Source organism: Pongo pygmaeus, chromosome 1, assembly GCF_028885625.2.
Source record: "Pongo pygmaeus isolate AG05252 chromosome 1, NHGRI_mPonPyg2-v2.0_pri, whole genome shotgun sequence".
In the NCBI taxonomy this organism is placed as follows: Eukaryota; Metazoa; Chordata; class Mammalia; order Primates; family Hominidae; genus Pongo; species Pongo pygmaeus.
The window spans coordinates 34376871-34395878 of record NC_072373.2 but is presented as its reverse complement, the minus strand read 5'-3'; the positions used below and the strand labels follow the sequence as shown (position 1 = coordinate 34395878).

Genomic DNA, 19008 nt, shown 5'->3' with positions numbered 1-19008 from the left:
AAATTTCCTACAAATTAGTGCAATTGAGTAAGGGGGTATCCAGAAAAGACGGCACAGGAAGGGCCTAGTAAAAACTTATTACTGGAAAAAAACAGCTGACAGTTTATGTGCTATTGCTGTGTGTGTGTGTGTGTCTGTGTGTGCACATGAGTGTGTGCCCATGGGAGGGTCATTTTTTGCATGTGCACAAAAATAAGTGTCTATTTCTCATATGATCTGAAAAGTATTCATTATTTCAGTCAGATGGAAGGATTACGTTACTTGAACACTGGTATTTAATGTACATTATCACATTTATTACCATATCAAAACCAGATGTTTAAAATTGGGGGTAGAAATTCCATCATACAGATTGTGTTACTTCAGGACTACCCCACTACCTAATGTTCAGCTGTATTTTGTTATGGCTTTAATAGAGCAATAATGTGTTTCCACAAGTCTTAGTCTGGTATTAGATGACATGTGGGCTAAATTTGGTGGGTTCAGCAGACTGGTAGGGGGTTATACAAACCAGAGCAACAATAAGAAAATATGTGAAAAATTATTGCTAATAGTCAAGGCCTCTCTCTCTCTCTCTCTGTTGCTCTCACTTTTGCTGTCTCTCCTTTTCTCTTCTCTTCTCTTTTATTCATTTTTCACTCCTTAAGATTTGTTGTCATTTTTACTGTCTCCAAATGTCCCTTAAACTTCTTCCAGAGGCAGAATCTACCTCTAATTACTAACTTTCTTATCTCAGCAAAAACTATTTAAAACTTTCCTCTTATTTGACTTTTTTACATGGCTTCTACACTGATAAGACAAGCATGCTCAGAAAACTGATAACACTTCTGATTTAAAAATTTATAATCAATGCAATTTAGATAAGGTAAGATAAAAAATAAAAGCCTATGTGGAACGCAGCCAACGATTCATCTGTTTGCATTAATAGGTTCCAGCAATGGTACTACAGGCACGGAAAGCCAAGCCAGTTTGCCACTGCACTTAGCAAGCACATGAGCTTAAAAATAAACTTTTGACAATGCAGATCTCTTTGTCCTTTCAGGAATGGAAAACATTATGTACTTCAAAGCATACTAAGCCTGATTTGAAAATATAGTTGGGATATTGTTACTGTGGCAATTGGGAGGGTCTTTAGCCTGCACACAGTACGTGGATGCTTCGTGTGTAAATGCTTGAGACACAAACTTGTGAGAATAAGTGACGCTGGCAACTTTGATATGCTCATTCATAAGGAAGAAACTTCTGTCTTTTAAATTCTCTGGAACAACTGGGATATAGTTCCTCATTTTAATCAGGGAATTTCTTCCTGAACCAGACTGTAAAAACAGAGGATTTGAGTAGCACATTTCACTTGCATACAGCAGAGTTTGTTCATTTTGAGTGTTTTTGTACAGGAAACTGATCTACAGGGTAACATTCACACACAAAAAGGAAACAGTATGGGACGATGGCTTGTTAGTACAAGTGACTCTGTTTTGGAAATTACGGACAAGAAACCTTGGAGGAAGAACGGCATTAAAGATCAAAAGCATGATGACTCCTGATGAAAACATCACCAAATGATGAACCCACGAGCAAAAAGGAATTTCTACTGTGAGTATCTTTGCAATAATCAGGTACCCTATTTGTTTTCAAATTTTCTAGAGTAGGCTGAGTAGATTTCCAAGCAAGTATTTGATGTAAGGAGTCTTCATTATATAAAAGTCTATAATTAAACTCATTGGGTGGTTCCAACAGAGGGTTAGTTGCTGGAATTTTTTCCATGACCTTGCAACACTGAAATAAATTGCACGTTAATTCGGGCATGTTTTATACAACAGGCATGTTACATCAGGCTTTTATTTGTGATGTGTTACTTCTGGCAATGTAAAAATTGATCAACATGTGTATCTATAAATTCCATTGCATTTAGATTCTGGTAATTTATGTTTACTTTGGTTTCATGCTATGGTTAGTCCTGTCATCAATTTGTTCATATACAGATTTGCACATATTATTTGTAGTTTACTTAGAATATTAGTGATTTCCTGAGGGAATCTTATATGTATAGTGGGAAAAAGCTGGCTTAGAATCTTGGAAATGGGGAAGAAAAGGTATGATAGTTTAAACTAAATCTTGAGAACTAAGACCTAAGTTCTTTTTACATTTCCATAGTTTATTTAGCAAGTAGTTTTATTTGAAATTATTTAGATGTCTCTATGTAAGACTTCTCACCTCACAAGAATACTGTTGTGGTCTTAGAAATGTGAATAAAACTCATCAAAAGTATAATCCTATGTACATATTAAATGTAGCAAAGTCCATCTTTAGTGCCTGTCATACAGTATGTACTAAATAAATATTTTTTGAATGCTGAATAAATGCTGATGTTGGGTAATAGGACACGTTTCCTGTTTGTACAGTAATCATTTTACAGCAGGGTTTAATTTTATGAATTTATCTTTGAGTGTCATTGAATTCTATTTGACAAGAACTATATAATAATGGCATTACATTGTGTCACTTTTTTTCCATAAGGAATTTCCTCAAAAATCAAATTTCTGGTTAATTGCTATTCTTGGTTGTTTTTCTCTTGAAATACAGAAGAGTTTGTTCCACATATTATTTGGAAGGGTATCACTAAGTTTGGGGACCAATTCACTATATATATGCTTATTTCCAATTAGTATATAATGTCCAGGTTCCGTTTTGTGGCATTGGGACTTGGAATCAGCACTTCTGGGGCCCCCTTTGCTGAGGGTTGATGGGTTGGACAAGACACTGGCCAAGTCCTCATGGGATGAAGACTACTTTTTGGGTTTAAGGGGCATGAAAATAAACTCAGAGGTGAAGATGAGAGATCAAAAGGCTCTTGGAGTTAAATTGAGTAGCTCTTGGAGTCAAATTTCTAGAGTGGCAGAAGAGAAACAAGAGGTATGGAGAGAGCTGGAGAGGTTAGGTCAAGCTACAGATGCCATCTCCATCTTATCTTGTGCCAGCTAACAGTGTTCTAGTACTCTAATTTCTTCTCATATCACTTAGTATAGACATGTGCTAAACTGAACACGTCCTTCTGCTGCCACAAGTAGGAAACAAAAATGCTGTATATGTGATTTGATTGCATCTGATTAGAAGTAGTGGTGAAATCCTTTGGGTAGAAACTGACCTCAACTTCAACTAAGCAACGGTTATCATTAAGGTAAACTACTTTTGGATAATCATCTATAGCATTGGATATAAGCTTAACGTTGGATAAGCTTATATTATATAAATGTATATAGCATCATATAAAACAATAGATAAATTTAAATTATCCCATCAACAGTTCTGTTCAGTCTATTACGGTAAATTAATCCAGGCAAATTGCAAATCTTTTGGATGCAATTCTAATTAAAACAAGGCATTCTACAGGAATAGCTTGGAAGTTCTTTTAAGAATTAGGAAGTTAGTTGATAACCTGCATGAACACTTTTTCAGGCTAAAAGCATCTGGATTTATTATGCAAAATTCTGGGAGCTTGACCAAGAAATGACACAATATTACAGAAGTCCTAAGTCTTTTTTTTTTTTTAAGGGAAAGGAAGCCATCCGATTATAATTTGAAAGCCAAGTAAGGTACAGTAGAATGATTATGATTTTCAGGATTATCTTCAAAAGGAAACCTGTAGGTTTAGATCCTCCCACAAGCAGGATCAGGAGGTAGTTATTGATGATAAATGATAACTTTAGTTTTTATGGCATGCTATATTTTTTTCTGGTTACTTGTTTGACATCAAAATATCTATAGCCAGAGCCATCTAAAAATTTGTTGCACCAGGAGGAATGAGTTCCCTGCCACTAGTGAAATGTAGATGAGGAGGCTCAGCAAGGAGGAAAAAGCAAGTATTTTCAGTCAGACAAATTAGTGATGGAATTCCAGACCCCCTACTTATAAACAGAGTGACTTTGGGCAAATTACCTAACTACCAAGACTGTGGTTCCCCATATAAAAAACAGGATTAATAGTTCTTCCCTCCTGTACTTTTTGTGAAGATTAAATTAGATAATTAATGTCAACTTTTTGGTAGATAGTAAGCATGCGATAAGATGGTTAAACGACATGGGCTTTAGAGACCTTTCTAACTTTGAGGTCCTAGAAATTCTAGCTGTTTAAAGTAACCTAAATTCCTCCATTGTGCTCAATACTATTCAAAGTTGCAACTCAATAGAAATATCTATTCTCCACCTAATAGATTTCTAATAGAAAATTGTAAAGCAAATCTACATGTGCAGTAAAAAAAAATGAGTAAGGTAATCAGAATGCATGATTTTTTTTAAAAGAAAGTAATGTGTTCTTTTTGCTTTAGATGCTTTAGATGTGTAGGTAATCTAAATCAATTTGATTTGCCATTCTATAGTCCTTGATGATTAAGACAGTGGAAACACCGGATTGGCCATTGCTAATTGATTTTCCCTTTCATCTTTGGTATATAACCATGTCTAATTATCTTAGAAAAGCCACTGTAGCCAACAAAGTCATTCTCAGAAGAAATGATTTTTTTTTGAAAGTTTAAGGGCTGAAACTGTTCATCTTTAAAATGTATCCTATAGTAGCTTTCTACGGTGTCTGCAAAAATCAGTATTAGGTGGGGAGTGTATTTTGATGATTTAGTTTATTGTGTCAATTTGTTCCAAACACATATGCAAAGCACTTGGGCAGAACCACCATTTTTATACTACTACTTAAACTGGCTTAAGCAATGTTTACACATCACAGATATGAAACAACAATCTAGCTGTTAGATTTGCTATCTGGAAAATTACTGTATTTGTGAGAGTGTAAGCAGAGCTATTAAAGAAAATAATATCTTGCATAGATATAGTGCCATTTTCTTTACAAAACCATTTACATATATATATATCATTTCATTTTATCTCACTTTGAAGTGGAGAGAGAAGCTATGTTTACTTCATTTGTTGCATAATGTGAATAATAAACCCAGAAATTAAGCAGAGTTGTCCAATGAAAATGGATATGGAGTAATGAGACTTTGCATCTAGTATAATTTGTTTAATAGTCTTATGGCCATCTCTGATTTTTATCCAGAAATATATGATTCACCTGCTTCTCTAATGCTTTGATAGTGGTCTTAAACTTGAGAACTAATTAACTCTTACTTTGTATTGTGTCATCCACAGAGGCCCAACCAATCTGGCACAAAAAAAAGACATAGTATAATTGAGTACAGGCCCAATTAGGTGTGCAGAAAAACCTGAGTGTCTGGAATTCTCTGTCTTCTCTACTATAAGTATATCCCAGACACTTCAAGATAATGAAGTTATTCATATTTATTCACTTATATTTTTCATTTTACAAAGGAGTCAATTACAAATGTGCTCTTGGCTACCTTTCCTGGCTGCTGAGATAACATGGACTTGGACAACTGTATTTTATGTGTGTGTGTCTCAAATTAACAGTGACAACATCAGCTAAAACAATGCTTCACAGTTCCTCAAAAGCTGATAAACTACCTCTTAATAGGAACAGATTTTGAGGCTTGGGGCATAGTTACATGTGTTTATGTGAGTCTAGTAATCAGATGTCTTCCTTGGTATGAATGAGAGTTTCAGCCAGGTGCAAGAGAAGAACAAAACTATGAAGCAGCAGGTCCAGATATTTTTCTCAAGTTAACCACCAGGTTATTTAGAAGAGAAGTGTTGAATTTTTTATATGAATAGCTACGTATTTGCAATATTCTTTTAGTTTAGTTTTTAATTTTCTTTCCATTTAAAAGCTTAACATTACGCATTCTGTACAATGCTTCTGATTGGTGGCATTTCATGAGAATGCAGTCTTAAAGAGGAAATCATAGAATAGAGGGCTTCAATGCATTTTGCATTTCATTGAATGAATCTTAGAGAACTTGCTCTGCATGTGCATAGCTCAGACTGTGTTATCCTTATTATTCCTCCCTCCTATGAGAGAAACAGACTCTAAGTTTAGACTAAGTGCAGCAGAGCTAATACAGGTGCGATTACAAGTCATTAAATACCATGACGCCAAAGTGTTTTGTTTCCATTAGGCTGCTTTTGTTCTTTTGAAACCCGAGGTAAGAGGTCAAGGTGAATTGAACTGCAATGTGTAAAAAGCAACCAGCAACTTTTCATACCTTGGCTTTCAAGAGTTCTGAGTAGTGTGAGCCTGAGTTCTCACTTCTTTTCCTTCATGTTTTTAAGCTTTGTTTTATTTCTGAGAAGGGTATAGGAGCCTCACTCCCTCAGGGTAGGATTGTCTGCTCACAGGACACAGATTTTTGTTTTTTGTTTTGTGTGTGTGTGTGTGTGTGTGTGTGTATGTGTGTGTATATAAACACATATATATTTAAGTTACTTTATATTAACTAATATATATTATACATTACATAATATAAATAGAATAAAATATACTTATATATAATATTACATTAAATATATATATTTAAGTTACTTTTAAATTTACATCAAGTAAAATTCATTATTTTTTGTGCGTCTAGTTCTACGAGTTTGATACAGAGTCTTGTAACCACAACCACAATCAAGATATAGAACAGGTCCTTCACCCCAAAAATATTCCTTTGTGCTGTCCCTTTGTGGTCAAAACCTCCTCCATCTCAAACTCCTGGGACAACTTATTTGTTTTTTGTCTTTATAGTTTTACCTTTTCCAGAATTTTAGTATAAATGAAATCATACAGTTTACAATCTTTTAAGTCTGATTTCTCTTTTTGTTGAGACAGGGTCTCACACTGGTTGTCCAGGCTGGAGTGCGGTGGCACTGCCTTGGCTCACTGCATCCTCGACCTCCTGGGCTCAGGTGATTCTCCCGTCTCAGCTTCCTGAGTAGCTGGGATTACAGGCACACGCCACCACATCGGCTAAATTTTTATATTTTTAGTAGAGTTGGGGTTTTGCTATGTTGCCCAGGCTGGTCTCAAACTCCAGGACTCAAGAATCTACCTGCCTTAGCCTCCCAGAGTGCTGGGATTACAGGCGTGAGTCACCATGCCCGGCCTTGAGTCTGATTTTTTTTTTTTTTTTTTTTTTGAGATGGAGTCTCACTCTGTCACCCAAGCTGGAGTGCAGTGGCACCATCTCAGCTCACTGCAACCTCTGCCTCCTGGGTTCAAGTGATTCTCCCGCTTCAGCCTCCCGAGTAGCTGGGACTACAGGTGCGTGCTACCACGCCCAGCTATTTTTTTTGTATTTTTAGTAGAGACGGGGTTTCACCATGTTGGTCAGGATGGTCTTGATCTCCTGACCTCGTGATCCACCCGCCTCGGCCTCCCAAAGTGCTGGGTTTACAGGCGTGAGTCACCGCGCCCAGCCTTAAGTCTGATTTTTTTCACTTAGAGGAATGCGTTTACATTCATCCTTCTTGTTGTTGTTGTTGTGTGTGTATTTCAATAGTTTGTTTCTTTTTATTGCTGAGAAGTATTTTGTTGTACCAGGGTAACTGTGGTACAATAAAACACCAGTGAAGGACATTCAGGCTGTTGCCAGTTTTTGATGATTAGGAAAAATGTTGCTCTTAATGTGCTCTGGACATAGTTTTTTTGTATAAATGCAAGTTTTCGTTCTTCTAAATACCTAGGAGTGAGATTGCAGATCATAAGGTAAATGTACGTATAACTTTATAAGAAATTACCAAACCGTTTTCCAGAGTGGCTTGACCATTTTGCTTGTCCACCAGCAGGGTACGTGGGTCCTAGTTACTTCGCATTTTTGCCAGTGCTTGGTATTGATGGTTTTTTGTTTTTGTTTTTATTTCTTACCCGTTCTAATAGGTGTAGAGTGGAATCTCACTGTGGTTTTAACATGTTGAATATCTTTTCATATGTTATTTGCAATCTGATTATCTTCTTTAGTAAAATATCTGTTCAAATCTTTTTTCTTTTTTTTTTTTTTTGAGACAGGATCTCACTCTGTCACCCAGATTGGAGTGAAGTGAACAATCATAGTTCACAGCAGCCTCTAACTTCTGGGCTCAAGTGATCCTCCTGCCTCAGCCTGCCAAGTAGCTGGGATTACTGGTGCACACCACCACATCCAGCTAATTTTTTAGATTTTTTTTTTTTTTTTTCTGTAGAGTCAGTGTCTTGCTATGTTGCCCAGTTTTGTTCATCATTATTATTTTTTTTAACTGGACATTTGCTTTCTTATTGTTGGTTTTGAGAGTTCATTTTAAATTAAGGATTTAAGCCCTTTATTAGATTTGTGATTATCAGGTATTTTCATTATGTTGTGTTTTTCATTCCCTTAGCCATCTTTTATGGAGAAAAAGATTTTAGTTTTGATAAAGTACAATCGATCAACTTTTTTCTGTTATGGGTTGTACTCTTGTTGTCATAGTTAAGAATTTTTTCCTAATTCGAATTTATGAAAAATTTTTTGTGTGTTTTCTTTTTCCAGAATATTTGTAATTTTATGTTTTACATTTAGGTCTATGATTCACTTCAAGTTAATTTTGTATAATTCAAATTTATGAAAAATTTCTTTTGTGTTTTCTTTTTTCAAAATATTTGTAATTTTGTGTTTTACATTTAGATCTATGATTCACTTCAAGTTAATTTTGTACAAGATATGAGGTGTGGGTCAAGGTATGTATTTTTTTGGCATATGAATGTCCGATTGTATTAACACAATCTGTTGGAAAGATTATCCTTTTTGTATAAAATTGCCTTTGCCCTTGTACTAAAAATCAGTTGACCTGTATACCATAATTTAGTACCGCTAATACCATATTGTCTTGACTGATACAGCTTTAGAGTAAGTCATGAAATCAAGGACTGTGAATCTTCTAAATTTGTTCTTCTTTTAAAAAAATGTTTTCTAGGTCATTTATCTTTCCACACAAATTTTAGAATCAGCTTGACAGTATTTATGCCGGGATTTTAATTGGGATAAGTGTTAAATCTGTAGACAAATTTGGAAAAAATTGATATCTAAACGATACTGAGCCTTCCAGAAGAAGTGAGCCTTATTTAGCTCTTCCTTGATTTCTCTTATTTGGCTATTCTTTGATTTCTCTTTGAAAAGCACCAAACAGATTTTGCATATTTTAGTTAGATTAATATCTAAGTATTTCATTTTTAGGGCCATTATAAATGGAACTTTGAAAAATGTCTGTTTCCAATTTTCATTGCTAGTATATAAATATATGTTGGATTGATTTTTGCATTTTGACATGTCTTACAAATTTGCTAAACTCATTTCTTACTTCTAGAAGGTTTTTGGAAAATTATTTAGGTTTTCTATATCAATCATAACATCTATGAATAGGATAATTTTATTTCTTCATTTCCAGTCAGTGTGCCTTTTATTTCATTTACTTACCTTGTTGAACTGGCTAGGGTTTCAGTACTATGCCAAATAGGAGCTGTGGGAACAAACGTCTTTGTGTTCTTCCTTATATTGGTGGGAAAGATGTAGTCTTCATTATTACATGTGTTAGCTACAGTTTTTTAAATAGATACTCTTTATCAGGTTAAGGAAATTCTCTTTTATTCTTAGTTTGCTGAGGATGTTTATTATAGATGAGTTTCAGTTTTTTCAAATGCTTTTCCTGCCTTATTTAATATGATCATGTGATTTTTCTCCTATCGTTTGTTAGTATGGTGAATGATATTGATTGAATTTTGAATGTTGAGCCAGCCTTCCATTTCCAGGATTAACCCTACTTAACTGTAAGACAGTTCTCTTTTTTTGCATACTGTTGGATTAAATTTACTAATATTTTGTTGAAAATTTTTACATATATGTACATGAGAGGCATTCATCTGTAGTTTTCTTTTTCTGTACTGCCTTTCTCCTGCTTGGTGTCAGTGTATTGATGGCCTCAAAAATGTCAAAAATTCTCAATTTAAGGCTCTCAGAATGTACTGATGTTATTGTAGTATTATATTTAAATTAACAGAGAGAAATTAATGATCAGCTGTGGAACAATACTGTTCCAACGAAAGGGTGGTAGTCTAGAAATATGTTATAAAGAAAAATAAATGAAGCACATAATTGATCAAGTTTAATGAACTGGGCTCAAAAAATTGATTGTTTATCATGCTAATCCAAATGTGATGTGAATTAAGAAACCACATCCAGCCAGGAAGACTGCTCATTCTCACCCCACTGTAATCAGGTTTTACTTATACAAGGAGACCATCTGGTAATTTTTCCATGAACTGATAAGGGTGTGTTCCTTTGGCGTTTCCATCTATCCTGAGCAGCATAATAGGTAGGTTCCACAGAGAGATGAATTTTCCACTGTTGGTGGAAACCCATATTTATCTTTCTGTCCAGTTGACAATATAGCTGTAAGTTGTTTTAATGATACTATGATGTCAAATATAAGAATGTTAGCTAAAGGGAGAGAGCTCTAAACTCTGAAATTAGAGTAAGATAGGCTAGTATTGTAGAAGTCAGCCCCTTTCATCCGGGTACAATGTGAGAGGTCGGGAAAGCATATCATAATGGTTATGAAAGTGAACTCTGCCCTTAGATTGTCTGGTTTGAACTTGTGAGCTGGCTGACGTTAGGTAAGTCACTAAACATTATATTGGACATTTTAAACTTAACTAGTTTAAAGCTCCTTTCCAATTTCTCTCTTATCTCTAGTGTCTCAGATGTGAATTCTCTGTTTTTTGGGGTCTGAGTCTTTGGAATTTCTTTTCTGTATTGGACTCCCTCATGTTGTATCCTTAAATTCCTCACTTTGCTAGGAAAAATTTCCTCTCTAGTACATTGTGTGCACTGGCTGTGGTTACCTCTCTATGGAGTGATTTTTGGTAACCCCAGATCATATCTGATTGAATTAGCAGGTTCTAAGCCATTTTTCGTGTCAACTTTTTAGCTTGAGATTTCTGAACCACATAAAATTGAGGCTTCCACATAAACCATACAGGCTCTGGGGTCTTTGGTGGGTAACTCTGTATCCATTCATGACCTGAGATGGATAATTAATTTCTAGATGAGCCCATGGTTAGCAGGTGGACGTTTTTTCTTCTCTGTTAAAAATCTCAGTGACAGAGATGTGTGCTCCCAGCATCATTTTGCCCATGGAGATTCAATTCTTTCTTATCACCTTTGACTCCCTCTCAGTTGACAGCACTTGTAGATTCTTTGTTGTGTTAGAGCTGAAAAAGTTACAAAAAGGATCTTTAATGTATTGAAGGGTTAGCAGAAACTAGATGAGATCCAAGGGGAACAAGTAAAAGCAAAGAAAAATAACTATGGACTGAAACGATAATACTGAGCAAACATAAAATTGAGGGTTACCTTGGAGGCGAATACCAATACCAGTGCAGAGATCATGAGCTTGGTCTCTGTCTCAGTTGGAAATCTCTCCATTAAGTAAAAGCCTTGGAAGGAAGCTAAAGTGGTTTCAGATCAGTAATCCCTCTAGCCTCTTTCTGGAGAAAAGCATTTCCAAGTCAGGCCCCCATGATCAAGTGAAATGAAATGTATATGTATAATCAATACTTACTGAATACCCAAGGCAACAAGCCACGTGACTGAAAGTCAATAAAAACAACAAACAACAAACTAGGAATATAGCAACTAAAAATATAATAGTTGAAACACAAAACTCAATTAACAGGTTGAACACTAAAGAGAGGATTAATGAATTGGAGGGTGTGTCTAAAGAAACTATTCAGAGCATGAAGCATATGGAGACAAAAAAATGAAAAACACAAGAGTTAAGAGATGTAGAGGATGCAGTAAGAACACATAAGCAATCTTGAGCAAAAAGAACAAAACTGGAGGCATCACACTCCCTGATTTCAAAATCTACTATAAAGCTACAGTAATAATAAAACAGCATGGTACTGGCATAAAAACAGACACATACACCAATGGAACAGAATAGAAAGCCTAGAAATAAATCTACCAATTTATGGTCAACTGATTTTTGACAGATTCCAAGAACACACAACAAGGAAAGGGCCAGTTACTTTAATAAATGATGTTGGGAAAACGGAATATTCACATACAGAAGGATAAAATTAGACCCTCACTCACATAATATATAAAAATTAATTCAAATGGATTAAAGATTTAAACACAAGACCTGAAGTTGTAAAACCTCTGGATAAAACATGAGAAAACTCCATGACATTGGTCTGGACAAAGTTTTGTATATGAACCCCAAAGCACAGGCAAACAAAAGCAAAAACAGACAAATGGAATTAAACTAAACTGAAAGCTTCTGAACAGCAAAGGAAACAGTTAACAGAATGAAGAGATACTGTAAGGAAAAGAAGAAAATATTTGCAAACCATTCACTAATAAGGGGGTTAATATGCAAAATACATAAGGAACTCAAAGAACTCAATAGCAAGAAAACAAATACCCAAATTAACAAATGGGCAAAGGACCTGAGTAGACATTTCTCAAAAGAAGACATACAGACAGGTGTATAAAAATATGCTTAACATCACTAATCATTAGGGAAATGCAAATTAAAACCACAATGAGATATCACCTCGCCCTATCAGAATGGCTGTTATCAAAAAAGATGAAAAATAACAAGTGTTAGTGAAGATGTGAAGAAAAGGGAACTCTCACACACTGTTGGAGGGAATGCGTATAAGTACAGCCCTTTTGGAAACAGTATTGTGGTTCCTCAAAAATGTAAAAATAGAGCTCTCATATGATTCAGCAATCCCACTGCTGGGTGTATATCCCAAAGAAAGAAAATCATGTTATCAAAGAGATAGCTGCATTCCCATGTTTATTGCAGCACTATTGATAATAGCCAAGGTATTAAATCAATGTAAGTGTCCATTGGCAGATGAATTGATCAAGAAAATGTGGCGTATGTACAATAGAATACTGTTTAGCTGTTAAAAAAAGTAGGAAATCCTATCATTTGTACAACATGGATGAACCTGAAGGACATTGTGTTATATAAAAGAAGTCAGGCAGAGATGGTAACTATTACATGACTTTACTTATATGTGGAATCTCAAAACATTGAGCTCATAGAAGCAGAAAATAGAATGGTGGTTACTAGAGACTGGGGTTTGGGAAGATTAGAGAGATGCTGGTCAAAGGATACAAAATTTCAGTTAGACGGGTGGAATAAGTTCAAGAGATCTATTGTACAACGTGGTGACTACAGCTAATAATCTATGCTTGAAAATTACTAGGAGAATAGATTTTGTGTTCTCACCACAAAACAAGTATGTGAGGTAACGCATATATTAATTATCCTGAATAGCCCTTCCACAATGTATACATACATCAAAACATTATGCTATACACCATATATGTATAATTTTTACTTGTCAATTAAAGTAAATAAATAGTGTCCAACAGGCACAACATAAAATGCCAAAAATGGTGGGCAGATACATGTGAAATTCTCCTTGGACAATTGATAAAAAATGAAAAAATAACACACATCAAGTATTCAATTGGAGATGCATTTTGAGAGAATGAAGGAAAAGTGGTCTGCAAATAATTAGTGGCTGATAATTTTACATAAATTGCATATGCACAATTGAGAACATATATAATAAAGTATGTATGTAATAATATGTATGATGTAGATATCAATATATTTCCCAGCTATGTCCACTATAAAGGTCTAGAAAAAAAATTATCAGACATCCAGTAGCAAAATAAATCTTCAGTGTTAAAATTGTGGTTTTGATTGCGAATGAGAATCTTTAGCATCAAAGTTGTGGTTTTGTCATTTTCCCACTAAAAGAATCCAAACATCTTTGAGAAATGCATGGGTCCAAGCATGGATCAAGAGATGTAGAATATCAGCCTGGAACATCTTACATTAGACAGTAAAGAAGCTCTCATGACTAATTATAGAGTCTTGTGATTGGTTCCTGCCTAACGAACCAATTTTAAAAGACCACTATTAATGGGACAATTTGAGCAGGATAATAACTGCAATAAATGGAAATCTATCAAATATTTAAATGCATGAGTTCACGATGATAAGAAAATGATTAGAGACTCAGGGAACTCCTTTTTAAAAATGATAGTTAAATGGAAATGGAAGGGTAAGTAAGATAGAGCCAGTGAGAATGCGACAGATAGTATATGTGCACAGTATGAAGATGGAAGAATTCAGTCCTGTGTGTTGGGAGACAAGTGAGTGGACAGGAGAGGGGATCAAAATGAGGTTGGGGAATTACGCATGGCCAGTCATTTCAGGATCATTTAGTCATGCTAAGGATTTGGTCTTTCAATTCTAAACATAATGAGAACTTCTTGGAAAGTTTCCTGCAAGTAAGAGTCATGATCAAATTTGCATTCTTAAAAGATCACCCTGGCTGCTATGTGGCCAATGGATTGGAGGGGTCAAGAGCAGAATCACAGAAAGGGAGAGCTCAGGGCCACTGCAGGTGAGAGATGAAGCTGGCTAGACCTGACAAGCACTTGCGGGGTGCAATTCTCTCTCAACATGAAAAAAAAAAAAAAAACCATCTAAGAAAGACCCTTTGCTCTCTGGAGTAACTTCATAACTTGCCATGTCCTACGTATCTGACAAAATGAGCCCTCTTGTCCTTATTCCACTGTTATCAATAACTGGTTTTCTCCAAAGAAGGTAGATTCCATGTAATGTTTATACTTATAATAAAAAATTGGTAGGTCCTCTTCAAAGAACAGCTGTCTAGTAGAGTGATATCACTTTGCTTTTAAAGTCTTCTGAGCAGATAAAATTGCTTATTATTATACTTCGTTTTTACCTTTTCTGATGCAAACTATAGACCTTCAAAAAAAGCATGTTGCAATAGAGATTTTGTGTTTCTTACTGAGCTCACATATAAAGAAAAAAACCTGTTCGTATGTAAAAAGGAGTTATTCTCCCCTAGAGAAACACCATGAGCAGGGCTAATAATCAGCTGAGACACCCAATATGACAATGTCAGTTGTTCATGACAATCTCAGTTAATGGCTAGTGTCCATTAGTTGCTGCATCTGTTCCGACTGGTCAGTGTCTATGCGCTCATGGTTGTTAAATATTTAAAACTCATTCTGTTCATGAATATTGAATCATATTTACAATTTTCATTTGGAATACATTTTAATTCATTCACCTTCTATGTGATTGGAATTAGAGGGAGAGAATAGACAACATTCAGAAACGCCACATACCATCCTTTCTTTGCAGAGGCAAGGAAAGATTGTTAAAGAGATTTATTGTAGACATGTTATAGGTTGTCTCTTTTTGCATTCTCTGGCTTTTGGTATGCTTGGTTATTCTCCGTGAAGAAACATTCTAGCTGCTTTGCCTCTCTTATGCTTTTCCTCCTTTCTTTGGCACAATATTATTGTTCTGTTTTTAAAAAGGAGACTACAATTTTTCAAAAATCTCAAGTTGTATTTTAGATATAGAGGGTACGTGAGCAGAGGGACCACTATATATGTATATTTACCATATTGTATTTAAGAGAAAAAAAAAGAATAAACAAGATAATTTATTTCACCCTGAGTCATTATAGATCTGTTCATCAAAGTTCATAGCATTAATTATCCCTTTTTTCCCTTGTTGAGTGAGTGTACATTTTCTACCATTTCTGCCAAACCTTTGGTAATTCGTTAGGTTCCTTTCAGAGGTGTGGCGCTTTGGATGTTTTCAATGGGAGCATTCTTTAAGGATGGCTTTGTGCTGTGAACTCTGTTAATAATGCTTTGGACCAAATCTATTGAATAAATGCATCAAGCTTAAAAATATTATTAATAATCAAAGATAAAGTCTGGCTACAAAGATATTTAGACTTCTTGAATGTCTTCTAAATTGGTGATAACAGTTATTTTCTTGTGGGTCTCATATACTGTCTCAGAAGCAAACTTCGAAAGAGGAATCCCCAAAATATGTTGAGCCTCAGTACATTTCGTTATTTAATTTATTTTTTGACACAGGATCTGACTCTGTTGCTTAGGCTGGAGTGCAGTGGTGCAGTCTTGGCTCATTGCAACCTCTGCCTCCTGAGTTCAAGCGATTATTGTGCCTCAGCCTCTTGAGTAGCTGGGGCTACAGATACGCGCCACCATGCCCAGCTAATTTTTTGTATTTTAGTAGGCACGAGATTTCACCATGTTGCCCAGGTTGGTTTTGAACTCCTGAGCTCAGGCAATCCACCCACCTCAGCCTCTCAGTGTGAGGATTATGGGAGTGAGACACTGTCAAACCTCAATACCTTTACATCTCAATGGTTTTCCAGTGTGACAACTGAAAAATGATACTCATTTGGATGTGTAAATTATAGTGTTTGCTTTATACTTTATGCTACGTTCTCACCATATACTGTCAGATGCATTATTGGGTTTAAAGACTCTCCAAGTAAAATGTCATACATAGGATATCACCTTTAAATTTCATTTTATAAGTCTCCTGGTCTGCCTACCTCTAATCTTCTAGTATAATAAAAAAAAATTCAATCATGGTGGGAAGACAATAATTTCAATTACTTTAAATAATTCAAATTTTTTAAATCACACAGTTTATATTTTCAATGATGGATGAGAGTTGGATATTAGATATTAAGAACATATTTTTTAACTTTACAGTAATTTTCATCTATGTTTAGACAGTGAAAAATTATGCCTCAGGTAGTCATATTAAGTACCTGAAATTCTCAGCTTACAAACGCAACTATTTAAGAAATATGATTTTATTTTCCTATAAGTGAATTAAGTTATATTTCAAGTTCCCCTTTTCATCTGGCTGAAATCCAATCTTGGTCAATGTGATGGTTGATTTTAGGTGTCGGCTTGACTGGGTTAAGGGTTACCCAGATAGCTGGTAAAGCATTATGTCTGGACACATCTCTGAGGGGGGTGTTTCCAGAGGAGGTTGGCATCTGAATCAGTGGGCTGAGTAAGGAAGATCTGCCCTTACCCAAGGTGGGCAGACACCATTCTATTTGTTGAGGTCCTTGCTAGAACAAAAAGGCAGAGGAAAGATGGATTTGCCCTCTCTTCTGGAGCTGGGACAACCATCTTTTTTTTTTTTTTTTTTTTTTGACGGAGTCTTGCTCTGTCGCCCAGGCTGGAGTTCAGTGGCGCAATCTCTGCTCACTGTAAGCTCCGCCTCCCAGGTTCATGCCATTCTCCTGCCTCAGCCTCCCGATTAACTGGGACTACAGGCGCCCGCCACCACGCCTGGCTAATTCTTTTTAGTATTTTTATTAGAGACGGGGTTTCACCGTATTAGCAAGGATGGTCTTGATCTCCTGACCTCGTGATCTGCCTGCCTCGGCCTCCCAAAGGGCTGGGATTACAGGCGTGAGCCACCACACCCGGCCACAACCATCTTTATCTGCCCTTGAATATCAGAATTCCAGGGTCTTAGACCTTTGGGTTCTGAAACTTATACCAGCAGCACTCAGTTTCTTAGGCCTCAGCCTCAGGCTGAGATTTACAGCGTTGGCTGCACTGGTTTTCAGGCATTTGGACTCAACTGTATTGTACCACCAGTTTCCTTGGTTCTCCAGCTTGCAGATGACACACTGTGGGACTTGGCCTCCATAATCATGTGAGCCAATTGCCACAATAAATCCCCTCCTATCTGTCTATCTATCTATCTATCTATCTATCTATCTATCTATCTATCATCTATCTATCTATCTATCTAATCCATCTATCTATCCTATTGTTTCTCTTTCTTAGGAGCACCCTAACAGTCCATTTGGAGTTTCTTCCATTGTTTCAAGGTCTTTTCCAAGTCAATTCAGGATCTTCGCAAATCCCATGTTTTCTTCTGGGTTCTAGAACTTTAGGAGGCCCAAGATCTTGGTGTGGCTATTTTGACATCTGCCTTGGAAGTATTTGCTGTGACATCACTGGTTGTTGAGTCCTCCACAGGTTGTAACCTCCACAGGTTGCCCTATGTATCAGATCTCTTCAAATCTGCTTGGCAATTTATGAGCTCCTCTTGTGAAACAAGAGACATGTGTGGCTCTTCTCTTGTGCCATTCTAGGTCCACAGGGGATTTTCAAATTTGTCTCAGCCTTTTTTTGGCTGAATACCTTATGGAACCATTACTATTCAAATGCTATCATGCCAAGGAGGACACAGAATATTTTTTAAAAATGCACTCCCTTACTAAGTTCCAGGTCACAGGCTCCATTCGAATCCTTAAACTTGTCTGAAGATGTGCAAACTTCCTTCTGCCTAACTTGGCCTATGGTTTGGGGAAGGTACATGGCCCTTTCCCAAAAAACCAGGAACATCTAATCTGCCTTCTCCCTGATTTTTCTCTTCTTTTCCAGCCCAGATAATCTTTATCTTATCTAAAATGGGAAAGAAAGAAACAAACCCTGGATTTCACAACTTTAATGTTTATGCAAGGACTTTGACTTTTAAAGTGAAAGTCAGTGATTTACTTCTTCCTTCTTTCCTTCCCAGAGGCTGTGACTCTAAAAGAGACTTTATTAGTGGTGGGGTTAGAATCACATGGGTAAAAAAGAATTACTAGAAATGGAAAGAAACAACTCAGTGATACAATATCTATGTATGAACAGTATGCCTGTTAACACATGGATTTCCACAGCCTACAGATTTTGAAACTGAAGTAGGTGGCCCTGAAATATGAGCCTTTTGTTTTAATGGAGCTATTGCTTCTGTAAAACAACTGTATAAATCCTTTCCAAAAAATCCCTTCTTGCATTTTAGGAACTTTCTCTAAGGCTTGTTATTATTATTTTTTGTATCTTTTTTTCCTGTGTGGTGAGAGAATGAAATTTATTATTGGAAATACATAAGCTCTTTGGGCTCTGGCCAGCCCTCTACTACAAAGGCATCTTCCTGTGCACTCTTCTTGACAAAGAGAACCCTGCCATATAATCCAGCTGTGCATAACTGAATGTGCCAGTTCAGTAATCCTTTAATGAATCACCTTTTAAAATCTGCCCCTCAGCCATAACTATGTCACTTCAACATCATTTTATACTCTGAATTGAGTTACATTAAAGCAGTTAGAGCATGGAAAGAGGCAACAGTATTTTACATTAAATCACTGGACAACAATCATAATCAATAGTTGAGTGCCCTA

At 36.0% G+C, this 19008-nt stretch overlaps 1 protein-coding gene across 1 annotated transcript in view; it reads left to right on the top strand.

The window, feature by feature from the left end:
* The first annotated feature begins 986 nt into the window (after positions 1 to 986).
* KCNK2 (potassium two pore domain channel subfamily K member 2) overlaps positions 987 to 19008 on the top strand; it is a 237320-nt gene continuing 219298 nt past the window's right edge. Inside the window, exon 1 of the mRNA XM_054454964.2 lies at positions 987 to 1593. Within this exon, the coding sequence (XP_054310939.1) occupies positions 1560 to 1593 (34 nt within the window). The 5' untranslated portion in view covers positions 987 to 1559. The remainder of the gene's footprint in view (positions 1594 to 19008) is intronic.